The sequence below is a fragment of the Balearica regulorum genome, chromosome 25, assembly GCF_011004875.1.
Source record: "Balearica regulorum gibbericeps isolate bBalReg1 chromosome 25, bBalReg1.pri, whole genome shotgun sequence".
NCBI lineage: Eukaryota > Metazoa > Chordata > Aves > Gruiformes > Gruidae > Balearica > Balearica regulorum.
This window is the reverse complement of record NC_046208.1, coordinates 5,430,013-5,455,649: the sequence shown is the minus strand read 5'-3', so window position 1 is coordinate 5,455,649 and position 25,637 is coordinate 5,430,013. Positions and strand designations below refer to the sequence as shown.

At 53.5% G+C, this 25,637-nt stretch overlaps 2 protein-coding genes across 10 annotated transcripts; both read right to left on the bottom strand.

Moving 5' to 3' along the window:
• Positions 1 to 422: 422 nt before the first annotated feature.
• On the bottom strand, positions 423 to 13,365 carry DEF6 (DEF6 guanine nucleotide exchange factor). 2 transcript variants are annotated; one of them, XM_010301641.2, is made up of 11 exons: positions 13,041 to 13,364; positions 7,835 to 7,975; positions 5,879 to 6,064; positions 3,837 to 4,064; positions 3,609 to 3,755; positions 3,311 to 3,419; positions 2,932 to 3,230; positions 2,448 to 2,614; positions 2,044 to 2,242; positions 1,536 to 1,626; positions 423 to 1,295 (listed from the first exon to the last, which is right to left on the bottom strand). In XM_010301641.2, exons 1-11 carry the CDS (start codon positions 13,134 to 13,136, stop codon positions 1,084 to 1,086), a joined length of 1,875 nt encoding a protein of 624 aa, XP_010299943.1. In that variant the 5' UTR covers positions 13,137 to 13,364; the 3' UTR covers positions 423 to 1,083. The 2 variants fall into 2 exon arrangements, with proteins under 2 accessions (XP_010299943.1, XP_075632033.1); XM_075775918.1 differs by having other exon boundaries at positions 935 to 1,295; positions 3,609 to 4,064; positions 13,041 to 13,365.
• Positions 13,366 to 14,209: 844 nt separating this feature from the next.
• On the bottom strand, positions 14,210 to 25,519 carry ZNF76 (zinc finger protein 76). Of its 8 annotated transcripts, XM_075775726.1 has the most exons (16): positions 24,899 to 24,991; positions 24,060 to 24,152; positions 23,551 to 23,742; positions 22,159 to 22,239; positions 20,879 to 20,956; positions 20,524 to 20,726; positions 19,624 to 19,701; positions 19,106 to 19,225; positions 18,777 to 18,852; positions 18,285 to 18,410; positions 17,743 to 17,922; positions 17,227 to 17,460; positions 16,683 to 16,819; positions 15,746 to 15,898; positions 15,536 to 15,649; positions 14,210 to 15,184 (listed from the first exon to the last, which is right to left on the bottom strand). In XM_075775726.1, the coding sequence occupies exons 3-16, from the start codon at positions 23,621 to 23,623 to the stop codon at positions 15,080 to 15,082; spliced, it is 1,758 nt and encodes a 585-aa protein (XP_075631841.1). In that variant the 5' UTR covers positions 23,624 to 23,742; positions 24,060 to 24,152; positions 24,899 to 24,991; the 3' UTR covers positions 14,210 to 15,079. The 8 variants fall into 8 exon arrangements, with proteins under 8 accessions (XP_075631841.1, XP_075631843.1, XP_075631842.1 ...); XM_075775728.1 differs by lacking the exons at positions 24,060 to 24,152; positions 24,899 to 24,991 and adding an exon at positions 25,410 to 25,519; XM_075775727.1 differs by lacking the exons at positions 24,060 to 24,152; positions 24,899 to 24,991 and adding an exon at positions 25,001 to 25,122.
• Between the last annotated feature and the right edge of the window lie 118 nt (positions 25,520 to 25,637).

The following is a 25,637-nucleotide window of genomic DNA, read 5'->3' as shown; positions in this document are numbered from 1 at the left end:
ACAGGCCAGGCCAGTGTTACCAAAGAGAGCTACCATGGCCACCAGCTCCAGTTTAGATGGCCTCTGGGAGTCTTTACTGTTGCCTTCTGCAGGGCTTACACCAGATCCTGAACCAGGACTCCTGAAACAGGAGCCTGCAGTCCAAGGGCAAAGACCTAAACGAAGCCCAGAACACTGTTACCTTCTTATACCAGCACTTAATTAGTCATAAAGAGGTGTTGGTCCTCCCAGAAGATACCACTGTGCCAGCCCTGCCACCCAGAGAGGAGTTCATCATCTGTGGCCAGTTCAGCAGCATCTGTGTCTCTCTCGGCCCTCCACAGACCAACCTAAAATCCACCGGTGAGGCCTCTTTCCACGGGTGGCATCTGTTTTCTGTTAGTGGGCTCTTTTCTGCAGTGAGAATCAAAACCCCACGCTGCTGAGAAGGGAGATCTGGTGCCTGCAGGGCCACAGATGTGTGGGGAAGGTCGTCTGCGGGCCAGCGGCTCCAAAGGCTTTATTGCTTGTTGGTTTCTGCTAACATCTACGTGACTCCCGTGACTAACCACCACCTTCAGGGAATGCAAAGGACACCCTGGCCTTTCCGCAGGGGCGGTGAGAAGCCACTGCTCAGTCTGCCAAGGCTTCCCTGGCAGCCGCCGTTGCAGGGCCATGCACCCACGGGCGCGGTGGGCGATACAGAATGGTTGCTGGTAGAAACCAAAGGGGGAACTGCAGCCCTGGGCCATGCGGTCCAGATCCACCGGTGGCTTTTTTTTTTTTTTTTTTTTTTTTTTTTAAGGCAGAGGTGGAAAACAGAGGCTGGGGAGTTGAGTCCAGGACCCACACCTGGGCAGCCCACAGGAGATGGTCCTGCTGCCTTCTCCCCCATGTTGGGCTGAGTCTCCTGGCACGTCGTGGCTGCAGCTCTTCCCTGAAGAAAATGGGAGCATCTCTGCCTTATATGTAGTCACCTATAGGCTCTGTGCTGGTCCCCACTCGTCTCCATCCAGAGATGGCCACGTCATTGACTGTGTCTGCTCGGAGGGACGTGCTGGGCCCCACAGTTCCCTGCTGGGCTCTGTCATCCTGCCAGGCTAGTTAGTTGGTGGGCTCTGTGGCCATGGTGTCCGCATCCGGAGACAGCGGCATGCCGCTGTTCCCACCATTGCTCACGTTTTCCTTGCTGTTGTCCCTCGTGGGGTCGCTGTCTTTATCCTCCACTTTCTGCTTGAGTTTGAGGGAAGAATCTCTCTGGGAGAGGAGAGGTTGGTAGCCAGTAAATCCTCCTCCACTCACATTCGTACGTTTGTCTGGGAACGGACAGAAAAAGAGGGTTGTTTACCTAGGATCCAAATTAACCTTTCAGCTAAGAAAAAGAGTTGTGGGGTCTCTCCTTGCCAGAGACATTGGAGTATCTTATCTGAAAGACGAGGGTCCTTCTAACCCCAAGATGCCCCCAAAGAGTGGAAGATGGGTGGCAGACTGGGCTTGTGCCCCAGCGTGGCCATGCTCAGGAGGGGCAGGGGAGGGTGTGACGGCCGGTCTCCTACCTCCCGGCCCGATGGGGTGCATCAGTCGGTTCATCTGGACGTTCCAGTGCTTGACGTTGGTGCTGGCCTGTCGCAGCTTCCGCTGGGCCGCCTGGGAGGGGATGGAGGAGAGGGGTGAGCCAGCCGCCCGACAGCCCCCGACCCAGGACCACGGGCAGTAGTTTTCCTTCCTTAAGTAAGCCTGGATTGGAGGCTCCCTCTGGGACGGAGACCCAGCTCGCCCTCCTCTAGGTTTTCTGCTCCTCCTCCAATCCTGCCCCTTCCGCACACTCCCACTGTTGACATTGCACTGGACACCAGCACTGTCCCCCCAGGGCAGGACACACTTATCTCAGCCACTGAATCACCTGTGCCAGAGCATGGCACGGCTCAGAAAACCCCCGAGGCAATGCCATCTTGGTCCCCAAAGCTGCCGGGTCCTCCCCAGTGTGGAGGTGACTCAGGGAGGGCTGGGAAGTCCCCCAGGGGCTCATAGCACGAAGGGATGCGGCACTGATGTGATGCTCACCATGACGTCTTGGTCTGCCCGCTGCCTGTTCACTCTCACTTCTTCCAGCTGCTTCTGTGCCTCTTCCAGACACTTGTTCTTGTTCTCCATCTCCTGCTTGAGGACTTGCTTCTCCCGCTGAGTTTTGATGATATATTCCTCTTGCTCCTCCTTCAGCTTCATCAGCTGCTTCAGCTTCTCCTCTTCCTCAGCCAGTAGCCTGTCAATGAAGAGCAAGAGGTGAGGACGTCCCTCTGCCACTTAATCCACCAGCTTCCCCCATTCCTGCTGGCATACTGGGAAGTCACCAGCACGTCCCAGTACCCCAAAGAGCATTGCATTGCCCTGGGGAGTGTGTCCCCACGCCCAGCCGCTGCCCTGGGAGTGGGGCTGATTGAGGAGGAGCAAGGATGCCCTGATCCTACCTGGCCTGCGCGTATCTCACGGACTCTTCATCCTGCCGTGCTTTCACCTCCTGCTGCAGGGCCTCCTGGAGACGCTCCTGCATGTCCTCCAGCTCCAGGATGCGCTTGCGCTGACGCTCTGCTTCTGCTTCCTTCAGGACCATCTCTGCCTGCATGGACGCGCGAGCCTGCAGCAGGGAGAGGAGCCATCAGCTGGCAAAGCCACCGCCACCGGCCCCAGGACTCGCTTACCCCTGCATCCCTGGCTGGATGGGGCCAGACGTCTCCCACACCAGGAAGAGCCCCTGGAGAGAGCTCCAAAGCAAGGCTGTCTCCCTGGAGACACACCACATAATTTGGAGCCAGCGCTGGCTGCAGAGTCAGAAATGGGCTCACTGGCCATCCTGGCACTAACACTTGCCTCTCACCTGTCCCCTCGCTCAGCTTCATACACCCCAGGGCAGGTTGTCCTCGTCTCCTGGACAAGCCATTAGGATGCACCCACCTGCTCAGCCTCCCGCAGCTGAATCTCCAGGGTTCTCTGCATCTCCTCGTGCTGCTGCCTCCGCCGCTGCTCCTCCTCTTGCAGGAGTATCTCTGCCTGCCGCTGGGCCTCCTTGAGCAGCTCCAGCTCCTGCAGCTTCCGCTCCTTCTCCTCCTGGAGCTGCTTGAGCCGCTGTGTCTCCTCCTCCTTGGCTGCCTTGCGCTGGTCCCGTTGCTCCCGCTGCTCCCGTCGCTTCTGCTTCAGGTCTTTGTGCAGGGACTTCTTGCCCTCAGCCTGCAGCCGGATGGCCATCTGGATGGCTAGGGAGGGAAAGGGACAGTCAGTGGGGACATAGGGGGGCATGGGGAAGCTGAAGAGGAGGCACAGGGTGGGCACGGACCTAGCGTCCACTCCTGGCGCTGCCGGGTGTCAGAGGCGCTCATCTCGTAGGTGCGGGAGGAGGTCTTCACACAGAACATGCACCTCTTCCCATCCCGGTCAGGCAGCACCTGCAGGGAGAGGAGACAGGATGGCATTATGCCCCTGTACCTCACCTTATCCCCACTTTCTTCTGCCACAGGACTGGCTCTCCTATGCTTGTGAATGTGAAATTGTGTATTCTTGGGTTCCTGTTCACAGGGTCTGAAGGGGGACTCCTGCATCTCCTGTCCCCCAGCTGAGCATGGCCCGGGCCATACCTCCACGCAGCAGTGCTTGTCCAATGCGATGCTCCCCTTCTTCTCCTTCCGTTCCTCGCTCATGTAGTAGGACAGGACACTGGGCTTCAGCGTGAACCACCGCTCCGACCAGTTCCTCCTCAGCTGGCCCTTCTTCCAGAGGTAGCCCTGCACCCAAGAGATGTGGGGATCAAAAACAGGGTGGGGGGCAGGACAGGGGTTGTGCCCCAGGACATGCGGGCTCCTTGCCTGTTTGAGGACATCCTCTATAACCTCCTGGTACACCTCCTCCACGGCCATGCTGACAGCCTCTTGCTCAATGCCTCGCAGGAACCGTCCCGAGTTCACCATGTCCAGGAACTGCCAGACTGTCAGCCCCCCCTGCCCCTGCGGCTCTTGGGAGAGGTAGTCATCCAGCTCGCAGGAGTTCAGTTCCACGTTCATGGCTGTGCAGATCTTCTTCAGCAGGTACTCCACCTGTGTGGGGATGGGGAGCTCAGTGATGGGGAGAAGTGAGAGCCATCCCCACCCCACTAACCCATTTTGGAGAGCCCAAGACCACATGTCTTTCCAGCCTGGAGATGCAGGACCCTTATTCCCAGAGGTATCACCCCTTGTGATGATTGATGGTCATGGCCAAGCTGTTCCAGGCAACAGGCAGGCTCAGGAGTTGACATTGAGTTAGAGCATGACCACTACTATGAAGTTTTTCCTTTTAACCACAAGGCTGAGATGGTTTTGGCTTGTTTGTCTGCAGAGTGAGAAAACTCCACAGAAGTCAAGTGCCTGAGGGAGAACAGACCAGCACTGCTGTCCCCCCCATGCAGCCTGCAAGGTGGGTGTCTCAGACCACGGCCCTGACCTCTGGTTTCCAGCTGACGTCGTAAAAACACTGGGGAGGAGCAGAGGAAGAGGTGCCTATGGAGGAGAGGAGTGTCATTTTGAAAGTGGAAAGAAATTGCTTTAAAAAAAAGAGCTAAAATTGTTAATTGATGTCAGGAAGACTTACTTCAGCTCATGTTTTGCTGCCAGCTCTACTCTACCCACAATCTAGGGACCAAAGAGGGTGGGTGACGCAGAAATGTGAAACACTGCAGAGCCCCCACACCCACCTGGATTTTTTTACATCATCTAACTAGGAAAAGGGCAAGAATTTAATGTCGTTTCTTTTTTTTTTGTTTGTTTGGTTTTTTTCAAGTTCAGCTCTGTAAGCAGAAGATGATTCAGTTTGTCATGGTCTGGGGAACAGGAAACACCTCTCCCAGAGAGCAGGAAGTGCGGTCACCGTCCTACATCTGCGCAGCACTGTGCTTCTTGTCCTTTTTTGCCCTTTTTCTTTTTTTTTTTTGCTTTTCTGCTGATCTCAGGAGATTGATGGTGTAGAAGCAGACAGCAGCTGCTTGCCCAGCTGAGCTTCTCTGGGTGAGGCCAGCCTTGGCTTCTGAGCTTGTCCCTCCTCCCCAGATCTGCCCACCTTCTCGTGGGGGTTTGATCTTACCCCCCCGCCCAGAGAAGGCAGAACCTCCCCCTCTAAATGTTGGGTGGAATTTGGAGATTTGGAGATTGCTGTCAGAAGCTTTGCTGTACCTGGGTACCTCACTCTTAACTCTCTGGATGCTGGGCATGGAGAGGGACAACCGGGTCTGCTCTGCCTTTGTGGTGGCACAGGCTGTAAAAGAGGCCAAGAGACACAGCCCCATCCAGCCTGACAGCGATTTCACAGGGAGCAACCTCCCATTGCACCAGATTTTAAGGGTTTCTCATCATCTTCTCTTTCTCCCCCATGAAAATCATGAGTCCTCCTCCAACACCATGCTTGACTCAACCCTTGGGTGAGATGCAAGGGCTTTGGGCAAAGGACCAGCCCCCAGGAGGAGCTGAGCTGTGGATGCTCCTTGGTTGGGGCTCTGAGAACTGGCACATTCATTTCACAGCAGGCAAAAGAGGTGGTTGGCATAGGCTTGGAGCACAGAAGAGGAAGGCTGTGGACCAGCCTGTACCTCATCCTCCAAGACATCTATACTTGAGAGGTTTCAGCATTTTGGAGGTGTCCTCCCAGCTGCTCCCTGGTCACCCCCCTCTCCCTGGACAGCAGGAGTGGCCATGGGCATAGTGGGGGGTGCCCAGGGCAGACAGACCCCTCCTCCCACCCCAGCCTGCTCTATCTCACACATCTTGCAGGATGTGGTGGGACATGCCAGGAAGCGATAGCAAGATGTGTCATCCCCGAATGGGGCTCTGCCAGCGCGCAGAGCCCTGGGAGGATGGGGATGGGGAGAGGCAGGTCCTACCTCATCTGGCACCATGACGAGAGGGTATTTGTCTTCGGACAGAAAGTTGAAGAGACACCAGAGCTTGAAGGCGTCTTGGTGGGATATAACGCTATTCCCGTTCCGGTCGGGCTTGTAGTTCTTCTTCGCTGTCAAGGTCCAGCAGAGCTCATCAAAATTTTCTTTGACAAAAGCACCTTCCTCTACCTGCGGGCAGGAGCCAGGGGGGTGAGCGAGGTGCTGCAGGGCTACAGAGGGGGTAATGGGGAGGGGTGAGGCACTGGAGAGAAGAAACGCTCACACCTGAAATCTCCTGTCCCTGCCGGTGAGAAGCACAGGGTGATTGATATATGGCACCCACACCTAGAGTGTAAGTGGGCACTGACCCATGATGCCAGAGTACACGTCCTCAGCACAGGTCCCTTAAGCAGGCAAGCAAGGTGTCCCAGCTGGTAGAAAAGATGCTACAGCACCGCTGCAGCGCCTGGGCACCGCAGCACGGCCATGGTGGCTCAGCCATGTCCTGCCAGGCTTTGGAGCACCAGCAGGAACCCTGTGGTGAAGCGGATGCAGCATTGTGTGGTGCTCTCCCAAGCCCACCTCCCTAATGCCTCCATGGCTTTGGGCCACTCTCATTCAACCCAATCCCATTCAACCATAAAGAGGAACTGGGGCTCAGCAAAGGGAAGTGGTGGACCTTAGGGAGGCAGCAGCAAAGGCAGGAATGACACCTCCATCAACTCGGGCCCCGCTGCCTCTCCACGAGCTTCTGCAGCCATCTGCCTGGCATCACGAGCTGCTTCATGCAGCAATTTTGGTGTGACACCAGTGAACTGTGAAGGGGACCAAAGGAGCCCAGCCGCACCTCGCCGCTCCATCCCAGCTGTGTGAGCTGCCGGCATGAGGGCAAACCGGAACCTGCAGCAGCAGAGCTGGAGAAAAACCTTTGGGTGGTGGAAAGCTGAAAGCCTCTCTTACTAGGAAAACCCACTTCCCCTTCTCAGGCTGCCTCTGGGATTTTATTAGCAATGCAAAACCAGCAGAAGGGGGTTTTAAAGGTCGCCTCCCAAAGAATCACATGGGAAACTGGAAGGATTTTGGCCTCTCTGTGATGGGGAGATTGGGCTGGGCTGACCTTGGGCAGCTGCCTGCCCCGGGCAGAGGGAGCTGGGCAAGACTCTGCCCTCACTTGCTGCTGACCAGATCCCTGCAGCTGAGATCAGCATCCCTGGACCAGGCTGGGCAGCTCCTGATCAGCTCAGGGCAAGGCAAAGACCGGCACGGAGACCGGCACGGAGCACAGCATGCCGGGGAGAGGCACAGCTCAGCCCCCAGGAAGTGACAGGAGAGGGAAGGGTTACTGCACCCAGCTCTGGGCCCCCCCCCCTTCTGTTCAACACACAGTGGAAGAAAGTTGTCAGTCGTTTTTCCTCTCCTCCCATGTCTGGAGAAAACGAGCACCCAGCCGCAAAGTCTCGCTGTGCCAAACAAAGGTCCCTCTGAGCCGTGGAAAAAAGGACAAAGCCCCTGCCCACCCCAACCTCTGCTCCTGCCCCAGCACCTTGTCCTCCTCCCTCTCCTCCTCTTTGCCAAATGAGGTCACACCTCAAATTTGAACACGGGTGGAGAGGAAAAAACGACTGGGAACAAGCTGCTGGGTGATCTCTCTCTCTGAGCCCTTTAGGCAACCCTGGTGGATTTGCATCTCCATCCAGAGCCATGACAAAAAGGGCTGAATCCATCCATACTGAGGAGATGTTGAGTAATAAAAACTTCTTGTTTATTTTGGCATTCACCTGAGTACTCCCCAACTCTCTGTATCCTTTTTCCACCCATCAAGGCATGGGATCCCCAAGAGCAGAGGGGAGCAGAGCCGTGGGGCTCCCATGGGGCTCCTGTGGGATGCAGGAGCAGACCAGGGACTGTGGTGTTCCCACCCGGGATGCAGCAGGTTGGGGGGATGGCCAAGGGGCTCACCTTATCCAGGATGTACTTGTTGAGGTACGGCATGTAGCCCTGGCTGGACACCGGCCCGTCATCGTCATCACGGAAATGCTCTTCCAGTGCCACGGGATCGTGAGGGATGCACAGCACTGTGTACAGGTTGTGAGACAGCACCTGGCCGAGGAGGAGGGACGGGGAGAAGGTGAACAACCTCTAACCCTGCCCCAGCCCATCCCCACGGTGCCACCCACCCACGCGGGGACTGTGCCCTGCCTGGCATCACCTCCCTGCAGCCACGGCAGTGAGGTGTGGTTTGGCAGAGGGATGGGGGATATTCCCAAACAGAAACCTTAGGAAATCATTTAGAAACAGGCAAAAAGTGAGGATTTTTCCACATTGGTTTCTTTTCTTTCTTGACACATAGGGCACTTTCTTTTCTTTCTTTTTTTTTTTTTTTCTTTTAAAGAAAGGGCTGTTTCAAACATTACAGAGCAAACAGGAGATGCTTTGATCTAGAGCAGATAAGCCACCCCAAGCCATGCTGTTTGGCAGCTGCCCTTAGCGATTTCTTGAAAACATAACTAATGACAGCGCCCAGCCTGGTGGTGGTTGCTTTCTGCCAAAGGGGTACAAAAAGACACAGAGATGAAAATAAGATTTATAAGAAACTAAGAAAAGGTTTTGTCTAGAATGAGAGCAGACAAGGGTGATCTGGAGACACACCATCTCCAGAAACAGTCTGCAAGTGTCACCAGCCAGACCATTTTTATTCAAATCCCCCAAAACAAAGCATGTTTTGAAGCTCTTGAATTTCCCACATGCTGGAAAGCCCACGCCGCTGCCGGGCCAGCAGCCAGAGCCCGGAGCAAGACTGCCCATGGGCACCGCCAGCATCTCTGGCTCATGATGCTGGGCAGGCGGTTGTCTCCTTGTCTTGACCTCCTAGCAAGCAGGAGATGGTTAAACAAGCATCCCAAATTGATGCTGTCTCATTGCACCAGGGTTTGCAGAGACAGCCTGTAGGATTTGCAGATGCAGCTTGCCAAGGTTTCAAGAGAGGGGCTGGAGGAGATGGTGTGCAGCATCCCTGCTCCTCTCCATGCAGGGCTGGAAATTTCCTCCCGGCAGGAGAGGAGCTGCCGGAGGCCACACCGGCTTCTGCAGCTGGATACAGTTCTTGCTCAACCAGATTTTCTTTCTCTTTTTTACCCTCCAGACTGATGTTATCAGCAGGACTCCACCCTGCGCTGAAACACTGAGGGGCTGTAGCCCTTAGCGCTGCTGCTACAGCTGCGCCTTTTGGGGTTTGGTGCAGCCCCGGGGGCTGTGCAGGGGTGGGGAGGGATGGAAGCACCCTGGGCACCCTCCAGGATGGCTAACAAATCCATCAGAATAGCTTGAAAGTTAGGGAATTGCATCCCATCCCCCCTTTCCAACGAGAGACCTTGTCCCCATCCGTCGCACCTCCTCTCGCAGCACCCCAAAAAGCCCTGGGAGGTCTTGTGTGTGCCCCCGGCTGTGGCCGACACCCCAAGCCCCTCCATCCGCTCTGGCATGCTGCGAACCGCAGCCCCTCCGGCCGCCAGAGCGGTCACCTACAAAATGAAAGTGGGGCAGGGTGGGGTGGAAAGCCCCGGCCAAGCTGATTGTGGGTGCGTGGGGCTGGGGCTGCCCCAACCCCAAGGAGAGAGGAGAGGTGGGAAACTCCCCCGAGGCTCTGAAACGAGGGATAGGAGGGGAAAATAACGGGGTGAGGGGAGGAGGAGAAGGGAAGGGATGGTCTTACAGTGGTTTGGCGATACAACGTTTCCCCTGTGGCATGGCCAATGGGGACAGAGGTCTGCCCGACGTCCTGAGCATCCCAAATCCCTCTGAGCGCCAGCCCCTCCACCCTCTCCTCTGCTGTCCTGCCCCCCATCATCCCCTGCTCCCACTGCTCCACAGCCACTGGCCGACGCCAGCCGGAGCTGGGGGTGGAATATTTAACACCGCTGGAGAACGGCAGCCCCTCTTCTTCTTCCCCGTGGGAGACACTGGGGGTGATGCCAGGGCTGGGGGTGACCTTTTGGGCTGGAGCCTGGCCGAAGCACAAACCCTTCTGGCCCCAGGGGACGGGGGTGGAGGGGGGATCAGGGCTCCTGCACTGTGCAGGGAACATTGCTGCTGCCTCAGTTTCCCCATGTGCAAGCAGAGCAGCCCTGCTGAGAAAATCAAAGCCTCCCCAGAGCTGCGGGTGCAAGGAGTCCTGACCAAGGGGACCCCCAGCGCTGGGAGTTTTTGCCAGTGGCGAGGGTCCCTTTAGCTGCCCATTTTCTGCAGCGAGGAGGCTGCTGCCTCGCTGCCCCATCAGCCAGGAGCCCTTGGCTCAAGCCCAGCCCCGGTACTGTCACCTCCCAACCTCGGGGAAGGCTTTCCCCCTTGCTTGCACAGATGAGCTGCTCTCAGGCCAAACTGGGACCCACTGGCCTGTACCAGGAGCCTTTTGTGCATGCAACAAGCAGAGGAGCTTTCAGTCCAAGCCAGGCGCCTTCCTCCTGCCCCGGGGGGTCCATAAACCAGCTGCACTGTGCTTACCCAGCCCCCCCAGTTGTACCCAGAGACTCCCACGAGTTATGGGCTCTTTCTCCAAAAGCGAGCAACAGCCACCTCCCCTGCCATTTGCACCCTGAGCCTGCAACACCATGCAGTGAGCGGGGGATCCCATTTAAACCACTCGTCTGTCCCCCTGCCTCCTCTTCTCCACTCCCTAAGGGCTTTGCTGTAGTGGGCAGCCTCAGGAGACCGAGCTCCGCTCAGCAAACCGGTCCTTTCCCTCTGCAACAAGGACAGGAGCGGAGCAGAGGTGCCAAAAAGCACCAGGACAATGCTCTGTGGCTCCCACCTGAAGGGCTGAGCTCTGCCCTGCCTGTGGGAGCCGCGTACCACATCCCAACCAGCATCTGCAGAGGCGGGGAGTAGCTCTCTCAGCTCTGCCAGGGAGGACGTGATGGCACAGAGATGGTAAAAGCTCATCCAAGAGCAGGGCTGGCTCGTGCCCGCGCTGGGAACAGAACTACCCGACATCTCTCGATGCGTAGCACTCAACCACAAGACTGTCTTTCCTTCCTGTGCAGATACACACCTACACTTACATATACATATGCACACGTTTGCTTGCATGGGAGTGTCCATGCAAAGAACTCAACTACTGAACCCAACGGCTTCCCGCAGCTTCGCCATCACACTCTGAAACGCTGCTAAATTTACTTAGGCAACTGGCTGGAGAGAAGTCAGAGTTGTTAAGCACTCAGCTCCCGCCGGCGTGCTGCTCATCTACAAGCAAAATCCCACCCCACCTCCTGGGGCTGGTTGTGTTTCTGTAGGTACAAATACTGCGAACACCGACATTTCTCCCACCCTTGTTCAAGACCCTTCTTGCAGCAACATGCCTGGGTGAGGGAGCAGAGCACAGCCCAGCTCGCACAACCCGGGAGGAGTTTGGAGAGGGCATGGCCGCCACGGCTTTAACACATCATTGCTCCAGCCTGCGAGACCCTGGATTTCTTCTGCACTGAAGCTACTGTCAGCTTGCATAGGCTGGGGCAAATCTGACCCAGCATTTGGCAGCAACGGGCGATGGAAACGAGCTCTCTCCTGCCTCGAGGCAGGTGGAAAGTTATCCAGAGTTGAGCTTTGTCGTGGAATGACGCAGCCCAACCTGCTGACGTCCTGTCTCGGAACTGAAGGCGGGTGGAAAAACAGCAAGGTGCAAACTCCCTTCCCCTCCAAAATGTCACTCTGGGCAAAGCCGCTGTGGAGACTACATCCCCAGCATCCCCGCAGCCACTGCACGAGGGTTTGCAGCTCCCTGTACCCCCTTGCACAAACTTTCTAGGAAATTGCCGTTAAAATTAGGGTCTCTGTGGCCTCAGCATAGTCGCTGGTGATAAAGATCTGGCAAGATGAGCGCCACACGTGTTCATGCTGATGCTTTTGGGGCTGGCAGCATGCCTGGGCTCAGGACCCAAAGCCTGGGTGCAGGGAGGTGCTGTACAGGGGAGCACAGCTGCCCTTTGCGGGGATTAGCAAGGGGAATTAGGCTCTGGCCTACTTTGGGATTTTCCCTTAATTCCTTCAGATATTTCTACAGTTTTAAGTAGCTGAGCATGGCTTGCAGGGCACATGTGCAACAAGTTTCTGGGGAGCAGCCAAAGGCTCTTGGCTGCAGAGGCAGTGGCTAAGCAGGAGCAGCCCAGCTCCTGCTGCTTCTCCTCCAGCCCCCTGCAACAAAACCTAATTTTTGAACAAAATATGTCCCCAGTGCCGAGCCCAGCACCTTCCCTGCAGCCTGTCCTGGGGGAAGCCCTATAAAGTAGAGAGAATAGATGCAAAGAGGTTTCTTCGCAGTGTTTCACAACTCATCTCCCAGACTCGCAGCGGCTGCCAAGTCCTGACGCAACATCTCCCCGTGTTTTGCATGTTTCTAGCTCAGGTCTTTCTTCTGCATCACAGCCCCCTGCTCCAACTGGCATTTCCAACCCCGGCACCGGCTCAAGAACCACAACAGGACGTTTAAATGACAACAAAAAAGGGGTCCCATCATTTGCAAAGGGAAAAAAAAACGACCAAAAATCAGTTAATTATTGTCGAAGCCAAGGTACAACCTGACGGATTCGACCAGACCCCGTCCCAGAGGCAGACAAAAAAAGCTTTGAAAGCCACGATGGTTTTGGTGAAGGGCTGAATGCAGGAGTCCTCTGTAAAGCTGCTAAGGGGGTGGGGGAGAGGGGAAAGCAGAGATTTTTTTAAAAGCGCTGTGTTATTTCTGGCCAGACCATCAGGAGTTTTAGTTTTAAAATGGTCTGCCTTTACCTACCGACCCGCTGGCTGAACAGGAAGCAGAAATGCGGGTGCTTCAGCAAGCAAGAAAATATAAACTAAGTTTGGGTTGTTAATTGGGCATAAAAAAAACCCAACTGAAAACAACTAAAAATTAGATTTCTCCTTGTTTTCACCTTGAAAATACCTTTGAGCATTAACTCCCCCGGCTTTGTTTTTTTTTAAAAGGAGACAATGAAGAGATGGAGAACTTCACCAAAACCAGCATGGAGACACCACCAAGTTCTTATTAATCTTAATATTTAACAATTCCTCTGTGGAAACCCCAGGGGGATGCAAGCATCCCTGGGCCCACTTTGCCCCTCACAGCCCACCCCCCCAGCCCCATGCCGGGGCTGTCCGAGATCCTCTGGGGACTCACTTTGAGCTGGGATTTGGAGACCTTGCCGCTCTTCTCCACGTCCAGGGCGGTGAAGGCGTACCAGATGGACTTCAGCAGCTCCGCTCGCAGGTCCATGGCTACAGGCGGCGATGGCAGAGGCGGCTGCGTCGAGGCCGAGGATCCGGTTCCAGGAAACCGCCTGCCCCGACAGCCCTGGGCGGCTGGGACGTGCGAAGCAGGAGCGCCATCTGCTTGGGTGCACCCTGGAGAAGCCCACGGGCCACATCTCGGCCCCACGGTCCGCAGGTGTTTTCTCCCCTCCCCGCGAACAAATCCCCCACACCCAGGGAAGAACAATCCAGGGATCACGAAACACAAACAGGGATTTGTATGTAACCCCTTTGCTAGCTCAGCCTAGAGATCAAAAGCTTTCTTGGCATTCGTGTTTTGCAGAGAGAAATCCCCTCCCTGATGCAAATAGCAGCTTCCTCTTCTGGGATTTAAATGAAGATCTTCCCCCGGCAGCAGGAGGCTTTTGGAAGGGCTCTAGCCCTGCTTGTTTCGGGATCAGTCCCACCCAGGAAGGCGAGCAGAGATGTAGCCTGCTGCAGCCCTCCTGGGTTATGCCCGTTCCTTGCAGTAACCTCTGCAAACTCCTCAGGTATATATATATTAAAAAAAAACCCCAAAGCAAAACACCAGATTGTTGGGAGCCTTGCGCTGGCATTCTGTTTACGGCTGGACTTGATCTTAAAAGGTCTTTTCTAACCTAAATGGGTCTGCCGTCCTCTCTGCGCTGGCTTTGCCCACAAACCGCCCGGGGCAGAGGTATGCAGCATTGGGGCTGAGGTTACTCCCGTGGGGCTGAGGAAGCCAGCCCGGGTCTCTGTCACCAGCCCAGAGGGTTGTAGGATGCGTTCACAGACACATTTTCTTGTATCGACACAATTGCCTCAATCTAGGCTTGCAGTTTGTGGAAGAGCCAAGGCCTGATCTGAGATTCAGGGGACAGCTCTGAGCCCCTCGAAGACACAGGCTGAGTTCGAGGCTACAACTTACCTTGCTCGCACCCCTGCTCAGTGCTGGTTTTGGACAATCACTGCACTTTCACTCAATTCAACAAATCTCCTAAAAGTCCTTAATAATTACACCTGCAAAAACCCACCCATCCGACCACTGGCCCCAGGGACTGAAATAGAGAAGTGTGCTTTTTTATTTTTTTTTAAAAAAGAAATGTTTTAATTTGTTTTTATTTCAACTCAGTATTTACATCCAAGGCTAGCTCAGCCCCCAACACATGCTGGTTGGCTTCAGTAGAGGAAGTGCTTTGCTCTGCTCCACAGCGCTGAGTCTGCCAAGGAAGCTTGCTCGAGAGCAGAGTGTGATAAAGAAATGGGAGAATTAACGTCGGAGCCAGCCCGGGTGCCTCGCTCCAGCAGCGGGAACTAGTCACCACTCCAGACACCGAACCCAGGACAGCCTGGGTTTGCTTTGATGGGGCTTTATTGCTTCTGTGCATATGCTGCCCACTTGTCCCTTACCTGGAGGGGTGGGCAGGAAAGGGGAGCTGCTGGACTATTCCTAGAGGGAGAGGGCAAGAAGGGCCTTTCCAAATTTTGCCCTCCAATTTTGCCCTCCTGCAGAGTGCTGAAATCTCTGTGGCTCTACCTCTACTGCAGGAGACTGGCAGGTCTTCGAAATCTTAGCCATGAAGAAATAAATACTGGAAGACACAATTTGCCATCTCCTCCAGACAGAGGAGTCAGTGCCCAAGGCAAGGAGCAGGAAAGTTGCTGCTCAGAGCCCACGAAAACGGTAGAACCTCCAGGAGAAGGCAGCAGCCAAGCATCTTCGACATCCCTCCTTGGAGAGAAGAGGCCTTCGAACAGGGTCACTCCAGTAGCCCAACGCTGGTGGCACCAGCTCTCACCGCCTGTGCCGCGTGTCTCAAACACCTTCCCTTGCTCGTGTACCGCACTCCTGTGCGCCAGCTGGCGTGGTTCCTGCAGTTCCTGATGTCCCCACGGAGAACAGGCTGGGGCTGCCTGCTCTCCCTGCCCGGGACGTCCTGCGGACTCTCAGCACCCATTCTCAGACACGGCTGCCTCAAGTGGTACAGGTTCATGCTGGATTGCTGCTGCGGCCATGCTGATGGCTTCCTCCAGGCTCTGCTGCTCTTCTAACTGGTGGAGGAAAGAGAGAGAGATACAACACTGTCCTGCCTCCCAAAAGGTGAGCTCAGGAGGCGCAGGCTTGCTCAGGGCAGCTCCCAGCAGGACAGAGGTGCGAGGGATTGGCAGTGGGTGACACAGGGGAAAGCGGCAGGGCAAAGCAGAGAGACACAGCCACGATGGGGAAAGGCTGTTTACAAAGGAGCATTCTGCAATCCAAGGAGCACATCCCTGCTCTCCTCTATACACAGGGCATCTGGGAATTAGGGAGCAGGCACCCTGGGCAAGAGGAGATGCAGTAAGTGCTGAAGCCAGCGGGTTGTGGGGGGAGTGAAGGGGAAGGTGGAAGGAGCTGTGTGGTACCTGCACTGCGATGTGGGTGCCATTGGCGGTAGCCAGCAATGCCACCTGCTGATGACAGAGGGACGTGATGGCTGACTCTTCAGACATGACTGCCCCAGAAGTGACTATGGTAACCTAGGAAAAACAATTACGTATTAAAAGAAAATGCAATTCCCTTCTAGGAGGCTGTTTCTCCACAGGGAAAAGGGAAGGTCCCAGTTTTGCCTGTACCGGCTGCATCTCGGTGCCATCCGTGTTGGCCACAGTCACGGTGTGTGTGTCGCCACCTGCCAGCTCTTCCTCGGGCACGGCGAGGGCATCGCTCTGCGTCACCATGCTGATTGCACTACCCAGGGCCTGCAGATCTTCCTGCGACAAACTGACCTGGGCAGGAATAGAAGCAGATGCTTTCAGCCAGGATGGCTTCTCAGGAAGCCTTACGCAACTCCTGAGTTTAGCAACACAAAGGTCTCAGTAAGGATGAAATATTCCCTCCTCCTCTGCATGCAAGACCTAGGGCACAGAGAACTCTAAGGACTGCCCAGGATTACGGACAGAATCGACACAGAACTCGCAGACATTGAGTCTTCAGCCCTACTCCATTTTCCCTTCCCCTTTAGCATCTTCTCTCTGGGCTTTGAAGTGACAGCTTGTGCATTGCTGCAGCAGGGAGCATCTCAGACTAAGAGGAAACAAGTGTTACTCGTGGCAGCTGTTTCCTTTGCCCCATGCCACAGAAGGGAGTTTTTCCTAGTCAGCACACAGGCAGCTCGTGGAGGGAAGTACAAGAAAAGTACTGGCTTATAAAATGATGAAAAAACAATCTTCAAATACAGCCTGTGTCAGCAGTGATTGGGAGCTGCCTCTCGACAGCTGGCTGGGAGGCAAGAGCTGCGACATGTGAGCCTGGGCAAACGCCTGCTAGACCCTGTCCAGCAAGAAGGCAAGTCGTGGAGCACAGGCCGATTCTTCACCCTCCACATCAGGACTGCAGCAGCGAGGTAAGGTTGTAAGGAGGGAGTCCTCATGACCGACAGAGCCCTCAAAGCCCCAAGGTCTGTTTTACACTGGAAAAAAGCCTTAAAGAGAAGACCAAGGCCGAGTACAGGCAGATTCTTACTCAGTTAACTGCTGTCCCCCACATGCTGGCGGCTGTCAGTGTCCATACCTGCTCTGTCCCATCCTGAGAGATAAGTGAGACCTGCGTAGGCATACCATCGTCATCTTCCTCTTCCTCTTCCTCCATCTCTGACAGAAAAGCAATATGCTGGCTCTTCAGGGGGGAGCCTCTGTCACCAACAGCAGCTGAGTCAGGGATGGGGAAGAGCAAAAGGGGTGAGAGAAGTGTGAATCAGAGTGTGAAAGCACATGCCTGACCCTGGGACCTGCCTGTTCCCTGAAGGGCCAGCACAGAAGAGCACAAGATCATGACGACAACAGCCCAGTGCTGGCCTGGGAAGGATGGTCTTTACCCCTGCCTGTACCACAGGATGGGCAGGAGTCCAATCCCAACCTGTGACACACACTGAGGACCATGGGGAGCCCTTTAGTCTCGTCTGTGACACAGATCTGGGTGATTGGGGAGGCAGGAGGCCACAGCAACAGACCTGGGTCTGAGAGGGGAGCGGCCACAGTCTCTTGCTGTTCTCTCTCCCCATTGCTGCACAGCCTGACCCAAGCCTGCCACGGGTGGTAGCAGAGTGGTTGCTCACCCTCCAGCTGCTGCTGTTCGTAGAGGGCCTGTTCGCTCTCCTCCGTGGCCTCCAGCTCGCCGTGGCTGCTGCGCTTGTGCATGGCCAGCGTGGAGGTCTGGCGGTAGGTCTTGCCACAACTATTGCAGGTGTAGGGCTTGCAGTGTGTGTGGACCACGTGGTGCTTGTAGAGGCTGGAGTACTCCGTGAAACGCTTTCCACAGCCCGGCACGGTGCACAAGTACGGCTTCTCTCCTAGGGCAGAGGCCACAGAGCAGAGCTTAACCCACTCACCCTCCTCACACTCTGGGAAGGGATTGTCCATCAAGAGAGAATAGCTGGAGACAGACCACTGGAACAATAATCAGCCTAATAAAGCAATTCCTATTTCCTCTAACTCCCTGGCTACCCCCCAGACCTGCCCCTGCAATGCCTGACCTGGGACTGACCATTTGAGTCACGCAGATTTCCCCAGTGCCACACATTCCCAACTGACTGGGGAGGAGCTGTCTGCGTTTCACCCTCTCCTCCTCTTACCTGTGTGGATTCTCATGTGGTTCTTGTAGTTGGTGGCACTGGTGAAGCCCCTTCCACAGTTGGGCTCCGGACACATGTACGGCCGCTCGCCTGTGTGCGTTCGGATGTGAACCTTGCGGATGTTGGATGTGGTAAAAGAGCGGCCACAGCCCACAAACGGGCACTTGAAGGGACGCTCACCTGCATTGGCAGAGGAACGTGGATGAGAGTCCTGCTACAACACAGCTACCTGGAATGCCCTGGACACCTGTATCCCTTCACAGCTCTACAGTATTACACCAACGAGACTTCAGATCAGACCCAATTGCTGGCACATTTCCTCTAGCAACACTGGCATCTCTACCCCTGTTGCTCTGCTGTTCGTAACTGAGTCGAGAATCCCTAGTACTACTACGAGTCATCTACTTCTGTCTGAAGACAACTTTGGTTCTGCCTTGCTTCACCTAAGATACAAAAAGGCATATCCTGGACAAAGGCTGAAGCGATCCTTTATCTTGGAGACCCTTTCAATGGGGAGCTCAGTTTTCTCCTGTACTGCTCACCTGTGTGTGTCCGGATGTGTTTCTGTAGATCCCCAGAGGTTTTGAAAGCTTTGCCACACATGTCTTCTGGACACTTGTACGGTTTCTCACCGGTATGTGTTCTCACATGGCTCTTCAGCCCATACCCTGTCCAGGAAAAAAAAAAACAAACAAAACAATTAAATTTTAAAACGAGAAGGAAATAATATGGCAAGCTGGGAACCACCTCTCAGTTCATGCATTTTTGAATGTCTGTCCAGTGTCTGCAGAGGTGAAGGGGAAGAAATATCCAAACAGCCTCACAACATCACTGACAACTCAGCTTCTTCCTAGAACTCATTTAATCCGTCCGTAATCAAGTACCAGGCAGTCTCACATGCTACAATTCCTTCTCAGAAGGCTTTAAAAGCTATGTCCATTGTGCTCTGCTGGGAAAAAAAAAGCCAGGGCTGATACTCAAGGGTGGTTTGGACTGGACAGAAAAGAAAATTTGCTCTAAAGAAAAACTGTTACCTGTAGCAAATGCTTTCCCACAGCTTGGGAAGTCGCAGGTATATGGCCGATCACCTGTGTGAGCACGTTCATGTACCTGGAAAAGAACGAACAGGTCCCTAAAATGAGGTCCAAGACAAGGAGGAAGGAAAACAGCATGGAGAAATCGAGCTGGTGGAGAGAATCTGAAGTTCTCTGTTGGATTTCACCTTGGCCAATTAACACATCTGGATCTTTTGGGGAGCCAAGCACACAACTCAGCCTTTTGTATAGCAGCATTCTGATCTGGCACTATAACATGGGGATGTGTCTGGTCTGCACGCTGCATGACTGCATGCTACCTGCTTTACCTTTAGATGGTGGGCAGTGGTATAGAGGCGGCCACAGCCTTTGTATCCACAACGGAAAGCTCTGCTGCCAACCTGCTGCCCCTTCTCATTGCTGTGCACTTCCTCCTCCTGCAAATCCTGCTGAGAGACATACACAAATTCAGTGAGCCACTACAGCAGGCTTTGCAAAGCCCACACAAATCGTTTCCCTCCATGCCTTACATATGCACTCCTTCGGTTATCCTCACAAAAACATGTTCCTACAAACACAGCTTGTGCACATATGGTAAAACTCAGGTGACAGGGCAGGGGTCTAGGAACCAGGATTTCCCATTCCCACCTCCAAACTCACTGGGTGTTCTCAGACACGTAACTCACCTCTTTGTGCTTCACTTAGCTCGATTGTAAAACTTGCAGCTAATATGTTTGCTAATCTTGCAGAGAAGCCACAAAGCTTTTTTAATTACTAGCTGGCAAAGCGCTCTGCATCAAGAGGAGTTTGGCCTAGTTTCAGGAACGCATCACTGAAAAATTCAGACCTGGGAAAGGACGTTGCTGGAATCCTCACTCTTCATATGGCAAGTGTCTGTCACTCCTTCCTCTTCCTCATCAGACACCTAGAAGCAAAGAGGCACAGGTACTGTTTATACCTCCCTGTACAGCATGGAGCAGGCGAACAACCCAAGCAGAAAGGCATTCACATCAGCAGTGCCACCCCACTCTTCTCCAAAGAGCTAGGGGCGGCTGGTCCTACCACAGCAGAAAGCTTGCCATTGGCAAATCTGAACGGTGCCCAGCTGAGCACTGTGTCAGCACACTCCTGGTAGCCCCTTCTCACACCACACCATGAAGATGGGAGAAAACGGCAGCACCCAAGACATTCAGATGGAGCACTGCAGTGACAACACATTAGGATCTGAAGCTATTTTGGTTTATCAAGGCCTTTGTCAACAAGGGGAATAGTGGCCATAACTTAGTCACTCCTGACACATAAAGGGTTTGTCTTGATCTGCTGCCTGAATCATCTGTGGAAGAGAATATCGTGCCCAGGTGGCATTACAAGAAACCTAGCAAACAGAAAGAAAACATCCTCAAGGAGGGACATAAAAAGCAAGAAAAAAAAAGCTCTATCACAGCAGCTCTCTGCTCTTTCCAAATCTGTGCCTGCAGCAGGTTAAGGTTAAAGGCCTGGCACTCTGTAGGAACTATAGAGGGTCCAGCGGGAAACTGCCCCATTGTAGGTCCTTAACTGTCAGCCACCTGTCAGTGGTGGCACTCTCACCCTCTTCAGTTTCTCCTCTCAAAGCTGGCACTGCTGAACAACAAATATACAGAAGTACTAATGAAGGGAGGACACTTAGACCCCAAGCCATACGTGGACTACTGCACCAGCCCCTCAGTGCTGCTGGCAGACCATGAAAGAAGCGTTGCGTCCTCACCTTACTGGCGTACTGCTTTAATGCATTCATGGTCTCGACATCAAAGGCATCGTCTTCCTCCTCTCCAGCCAACTCCTCCAGCCCAGTTTCTGCCTGCACTTCCAGGATGGTGCTGCCAGGTGGCATGATGACAGGATGATGTATATAGGCAGTGGAGCCATCCTCCAGCTGGACAGCCTCAAAGGTGCTGGGCTCATAACTTTCTGCAAGAGGAAACCAATAAAATCAAATGTAAAAAAGCTGCTGAGTGCAAGGCACTCTTCATCTCCCTGGGCTACCTACAGCCTTCGAAGTCTACGAGAGTTTAGCAGCTTCTGCTCCAGCTGCCAAGGGAAGAACAGGAAACACTCTTTACCTTTCACTGTGTTGTGTATGTAGGCCATACTGCCATCTTCCAACACTACTGGCTGAGCATCTTCAAAAGCCACAGACTCTAAAAAAAGAAAAGAAAAAAATCCACACACCTTACTGGAAGACTTGGATGGGATGGAGGAGATACTGCACCAGTTCCTGAACCCTACAGTATTCACACCCACATAAGAGGACACAGCAGGGCTGCCTGCTTGCACTGAAAGTCAACCACAACTATAGGTTTTAAGACACTATTTGAGCCCTTCCCACATGAATTATGAGGGTTTTAAGGCTTCGTGCATAGCTTCATTGCACTGCTTTAGGTGCAACAGTACAACAACACTACTACTACAATGTAGTATCTCAACAATTCCAAAATGCCAGGTTATGTCCCAGACAAGATGGGTAAAGTGTGTAAAGTGAGCGTGTAAAGGAGCACAAACATCCCATGGCATGGGAAGCAGAGGTGAGAATGAAAACCCCTCTCACTCTGTGTGTGTGTGTGTGGAGGTGGGGAAGAGGATGAAGGGAGGAAAGGGGCACAGCCAGGCATAGAATGTGGGTTTCAAGCGACCTTTTGAGAACAGAAAAGGGAGGTGGCATACAAGGAGCTTGGAAGGGTGAAGAAGGACTGCCCAAAGCAATAGAGCTCTTTCTACCCGCCCTTTTATATCTTATCCTGGTCAGGGAGAATCCCTCTGTGCCACTCTGGTGCATGCCACATGAAATTAATTCCCATCACCTTTCAGATTAATGTCACCTCATTTCAGAGGTGACATTGGCTGAGGGGTCAGTGACCAAGATGGCATTGCTTCCAGCAGTGTCGTCCCCCCCCGCCCCCAAACACCTATTCCAGAAGTAACATATTATGTTATGGTTTAGAGGAAATTTCTGTCCAACTCCTCCCATCTGAAACAAACTTTCTTTGGGCTCTGTAGTTGGCAAAAACACAGCACACAGCTTACTGGCCTTGCTTGTAGACTTGTGATCTGTCAGACTGACAGCTGTAAGAGAGCCCACAAGTGAAACAACACTGAAACATTTGCTTACACCACCAGCAAGCTTGCCTTCTTGTCAGGTTGCTAAAAACTTTGCAGGAAATCACATGTTCTATGTCCTTGCTCATTCAGCCTCAAAAACACCGGCAAGAAAAAAACCCACCACACCTATACAGACTTCTTAAAGCTAGAGCTAATAAAGGAGCCTGACTGTTGGAACACAGACAACTGCAGTTACATCTACAAAATCCTTCTAAAAAGAAAGAGCTGAATTCATGGTTCTCACCTTTCTGAACTGTCACCTGATGGATGTAAGCTGTGGTCCCATCTTCAAGTTCAATGACTTGCCCTTCAATCAGTTTTTCACCTGAAACAGTTAAAAAATTGCCATCAGCACTGCCTGCAGAGTCCAGTCTGTCTGGTGCCATCAGCTGTCCCCTTTTCAGCATCTTCTCAGGGAAACCAGTCCCACAGAAGACAGCAAAACTGTTACTTATAACTGTTATTTATCAAGCTTTTCCCTGAATAGCCACAGAGGCACTTAACTTCCCAGAAACGCTGTAGCCTCCCTTTCCTAAACAGGAGGATACAAGACAAAGAACCTCAGTCATCACTTGTTTACAAGCTGCACTTCACAGCCCTACAAGCCAAGAAGCAGAAAGAATGATGTGTGCTAAGCGTTTTGGATCTAAAGTAGAAAGCAATTACACTTGTGCTGGAGAAAAATTCAATTAGGAGCTTTTAACGGCATCAGCAGGGGCCTGAAGATTTATTTTCTTCTACTTTGGTGGAGGATCAACTCTTGGAAAAAAATTACAGGACCTTAAGGGACCTAAAGTGTTGCTACCCTTGATAGGTCGTGAAGACTGGACTCTTAAAATAGCGTAACTCTGAATAACCCTTAATAATGTTTTAGTTATCAAATTATTCGATGCAGAGAGGACATTGCTCTATCCCACTTGAACAGGAGGAATCCAGGTTGCTTTCACCTGGTGCAAAATATTTTTGGTCACAAAACCTAGTGGTTTTCAAGGCAGTCCAACTCCGCACGTGTAATAAACTTGCAGTGAGTTCACACAGAAAAGAAAGCAAGAGAGCTATCCCCAGGACACAAAGCCTCGCAGCTCAACCGTCCTGTTGCTGTTCCTTTTTTTGGGAATGGGGTGGTGAAAGAAGCAGTACCTCACAAACACCAAAATAAGGGAAAGTGTTGAATTTGGCACTGATATCGCTTCAGTTAAAGGGGTGCTGAGCTTGGTGTTGGTCAAGTGAGAAAAGCACTACTGTGAACCAAATTCTACGTGTCTCAGTGAAGTAAAACATCCTGCTTAGCTTCAGGGGAAATTTTGGCTGAATAGAGTCCTGCAGGCCATAGTGTGAACTCCATTTCCCCAGTTACCCCACAGAGAACAGGGCTCACTCTAGTCTACACAGAACCTTTATTTTCTACAGCAACAACTCTCCCACCTCCAAAGCTTTATTTCCAAAACAGAGACATGTTTTATTTCTGCTGCATTCTGTGCAGATCTAACAGATAATTGCTAGCTTCCTGTACAAAGTGACCATGCAAGATGCATGATATTTCACGTGCCATGAGGGCACTTTTGATAAGTTCGACTTTAATTTCACAGGCTCAGTCAAGAGACTTAAACTTTGCAGCCCAAAAAGGAACTGTTACCTTTGACAGCCTGCTGAATGTAGGCTGTCGTCCCGTCACTAAGGGTCACTGCTTGCAAGCCCAAGCTCTCCATCCTGCCCCAAAGACTGGTCCTCAGACATGAATTTCACTTCACTCGGCGTGCTCGCAGAGAGCACCGAGACCCAGAGGAAAAGATTTGTGGAACAGCGAGTTGTCTTCTTTGTTGCAAGCCTTAAATAAAAAGAACAATTCAAATTTTATTTTCTCTCAACATATGTATACTCACTTTTGCACATTAAAAAAATGCTTGAATGGCAAACTATTTTGGAGATTATAAAGGATTAAACTGGACAAAAGATGCAGCCTTCCCATACCAATGGCAGGCGGGGCTAACAATCTATTCCACAGACAAATATAAAATAAAGCTTATCGAGGCAGTGAACCGATAGACTCTTTTAAGAGATAATGTAAATGTCACATTCAAATCCCTCCCATCCTCCAAATGATCTGCAGTAAAGGTTTCCGAGTACTTTAAAGTCAGAACCTACAGGTGAGAGTGTCCTGACAAGGGCAGGACGATGAGCTTTGTCCCTGGAAGCATCTTCATTCTCTCCTCCCTTTCCTGTCTAATTCCTGGCCTTCTGAGGAACAGAATTTTAGGCTATAAGCAGATGATGTTGAAACATTCACCTCCCCCCATGAGAACATTTTGCTAAAGAGGCACTCTACTGATAGATTATCTTTAAAAGCAGCTGCAGTGGATTCTTCATGATAGCCTAATATTTTATCATCTTGATTTCCAGAAACAAGTCTGACTGCTCTGTCACTGCAAGCGCCCAGGGATGCAGCCAGGCTTCATGCCACACTTAGTGCCCTCTAACCTGAGTACTCCCTACACCCCACAAACAGCTCTGCCCAGCTGCAGCAGACTCTGCCCGCTTTTAGGGCTGACGCCTCCTGAGAGGTATCGCAACTCCTTTCCCAGCAAAGGCTCTGTCCCAGCAGGGTCGCTGGTGCATCACTGGGGAATCGAGGCCCCTTTGAGCTGCTATGGCTGCGCTGCTGGAGGGGCCGTGACCCCCTGGAAGGGATGGGGCAGGTGCTGCCTGAGGAAAACCAGGTGTAGGCTGCGGTGCGAAGCTACCCAGGGGATGACAGGGGACGTGCCGGGGACAGCGCAAGGCAGGGCCTGGCACCATGGCGAGCCCTGAGGGGAGCGGCGGGGCAGGCCCGGCCCAGGTGCCCTGGGGGTGGCGGGGAGACATGGCGGGGCTCCGCTCGTGTAGTTGGCCAGGGGGGTGGCAGCAGCAGCTCGCCGGGGCCCAGCTGCCCCTCGGCCGCCATCCCTCCCCTCCGCTCAAGCCTTCCCCGCACCACTGACACCGACCTGAGGAAACCCGACAGGGCCGAGTCCGCCGCCTGACCGCCATGCACCGGGGCCCGGCCCCTGCTCATCCCGCCCCGCAATCCGGATAGTGACAGCACTCACCACTGCGTCTCAGCCTCTCTCCTGCCCCCCCTCCAGGTTCCGGGGTTCCACAGCCCCATCCCCCGGAACTGGGCTGTCAGTGCCGGTTTAAGGCAAGCGAGACGAGACGCTGTGTGGTCAATGCGCATGCGCGCAGCCCGGCGACGCATGCGCTCTGCCGACACTGAAGCTGAAAGACTGCCCTCGGGAGTCTTGCCCTGGGGCAGGCCCTTCTCAGCTGGTGGGTGGTGCGGGCCTTCAGTGGATCCCTGCGCAAATAAACTTAATAATAATGAGGTTTTATAGCACTGAAATCCAAAAGGGAAACCTGGCCCAGCAGCAAGGCGTTGTGGAGCTCCTCACGCAGGGGCTGTGTGCCATCTCCTCTTGGCGGCTGCTGAGGGGAGGCCGGGGCTCCTGACATGCGTACCTTCATCACTGCGCTGCGAAGCGGTGGAAGAACTCCGAGCCTGGTAGTTTGAGACGGGAGGCAAAGAGGCCGCAGTTGTTCGTTTAACAGCGAAGGAGATGTGGACGAACTGCCCGCTGAGGGGAGCCGGTACAGCGCCCTCGGTATACTCCGCCGCTCCCAGCATGGCGGCCGCACAGTGCCACACTCCGCCGCTCCCAGCACGGCGGCCGCACAGTGCCACACTCC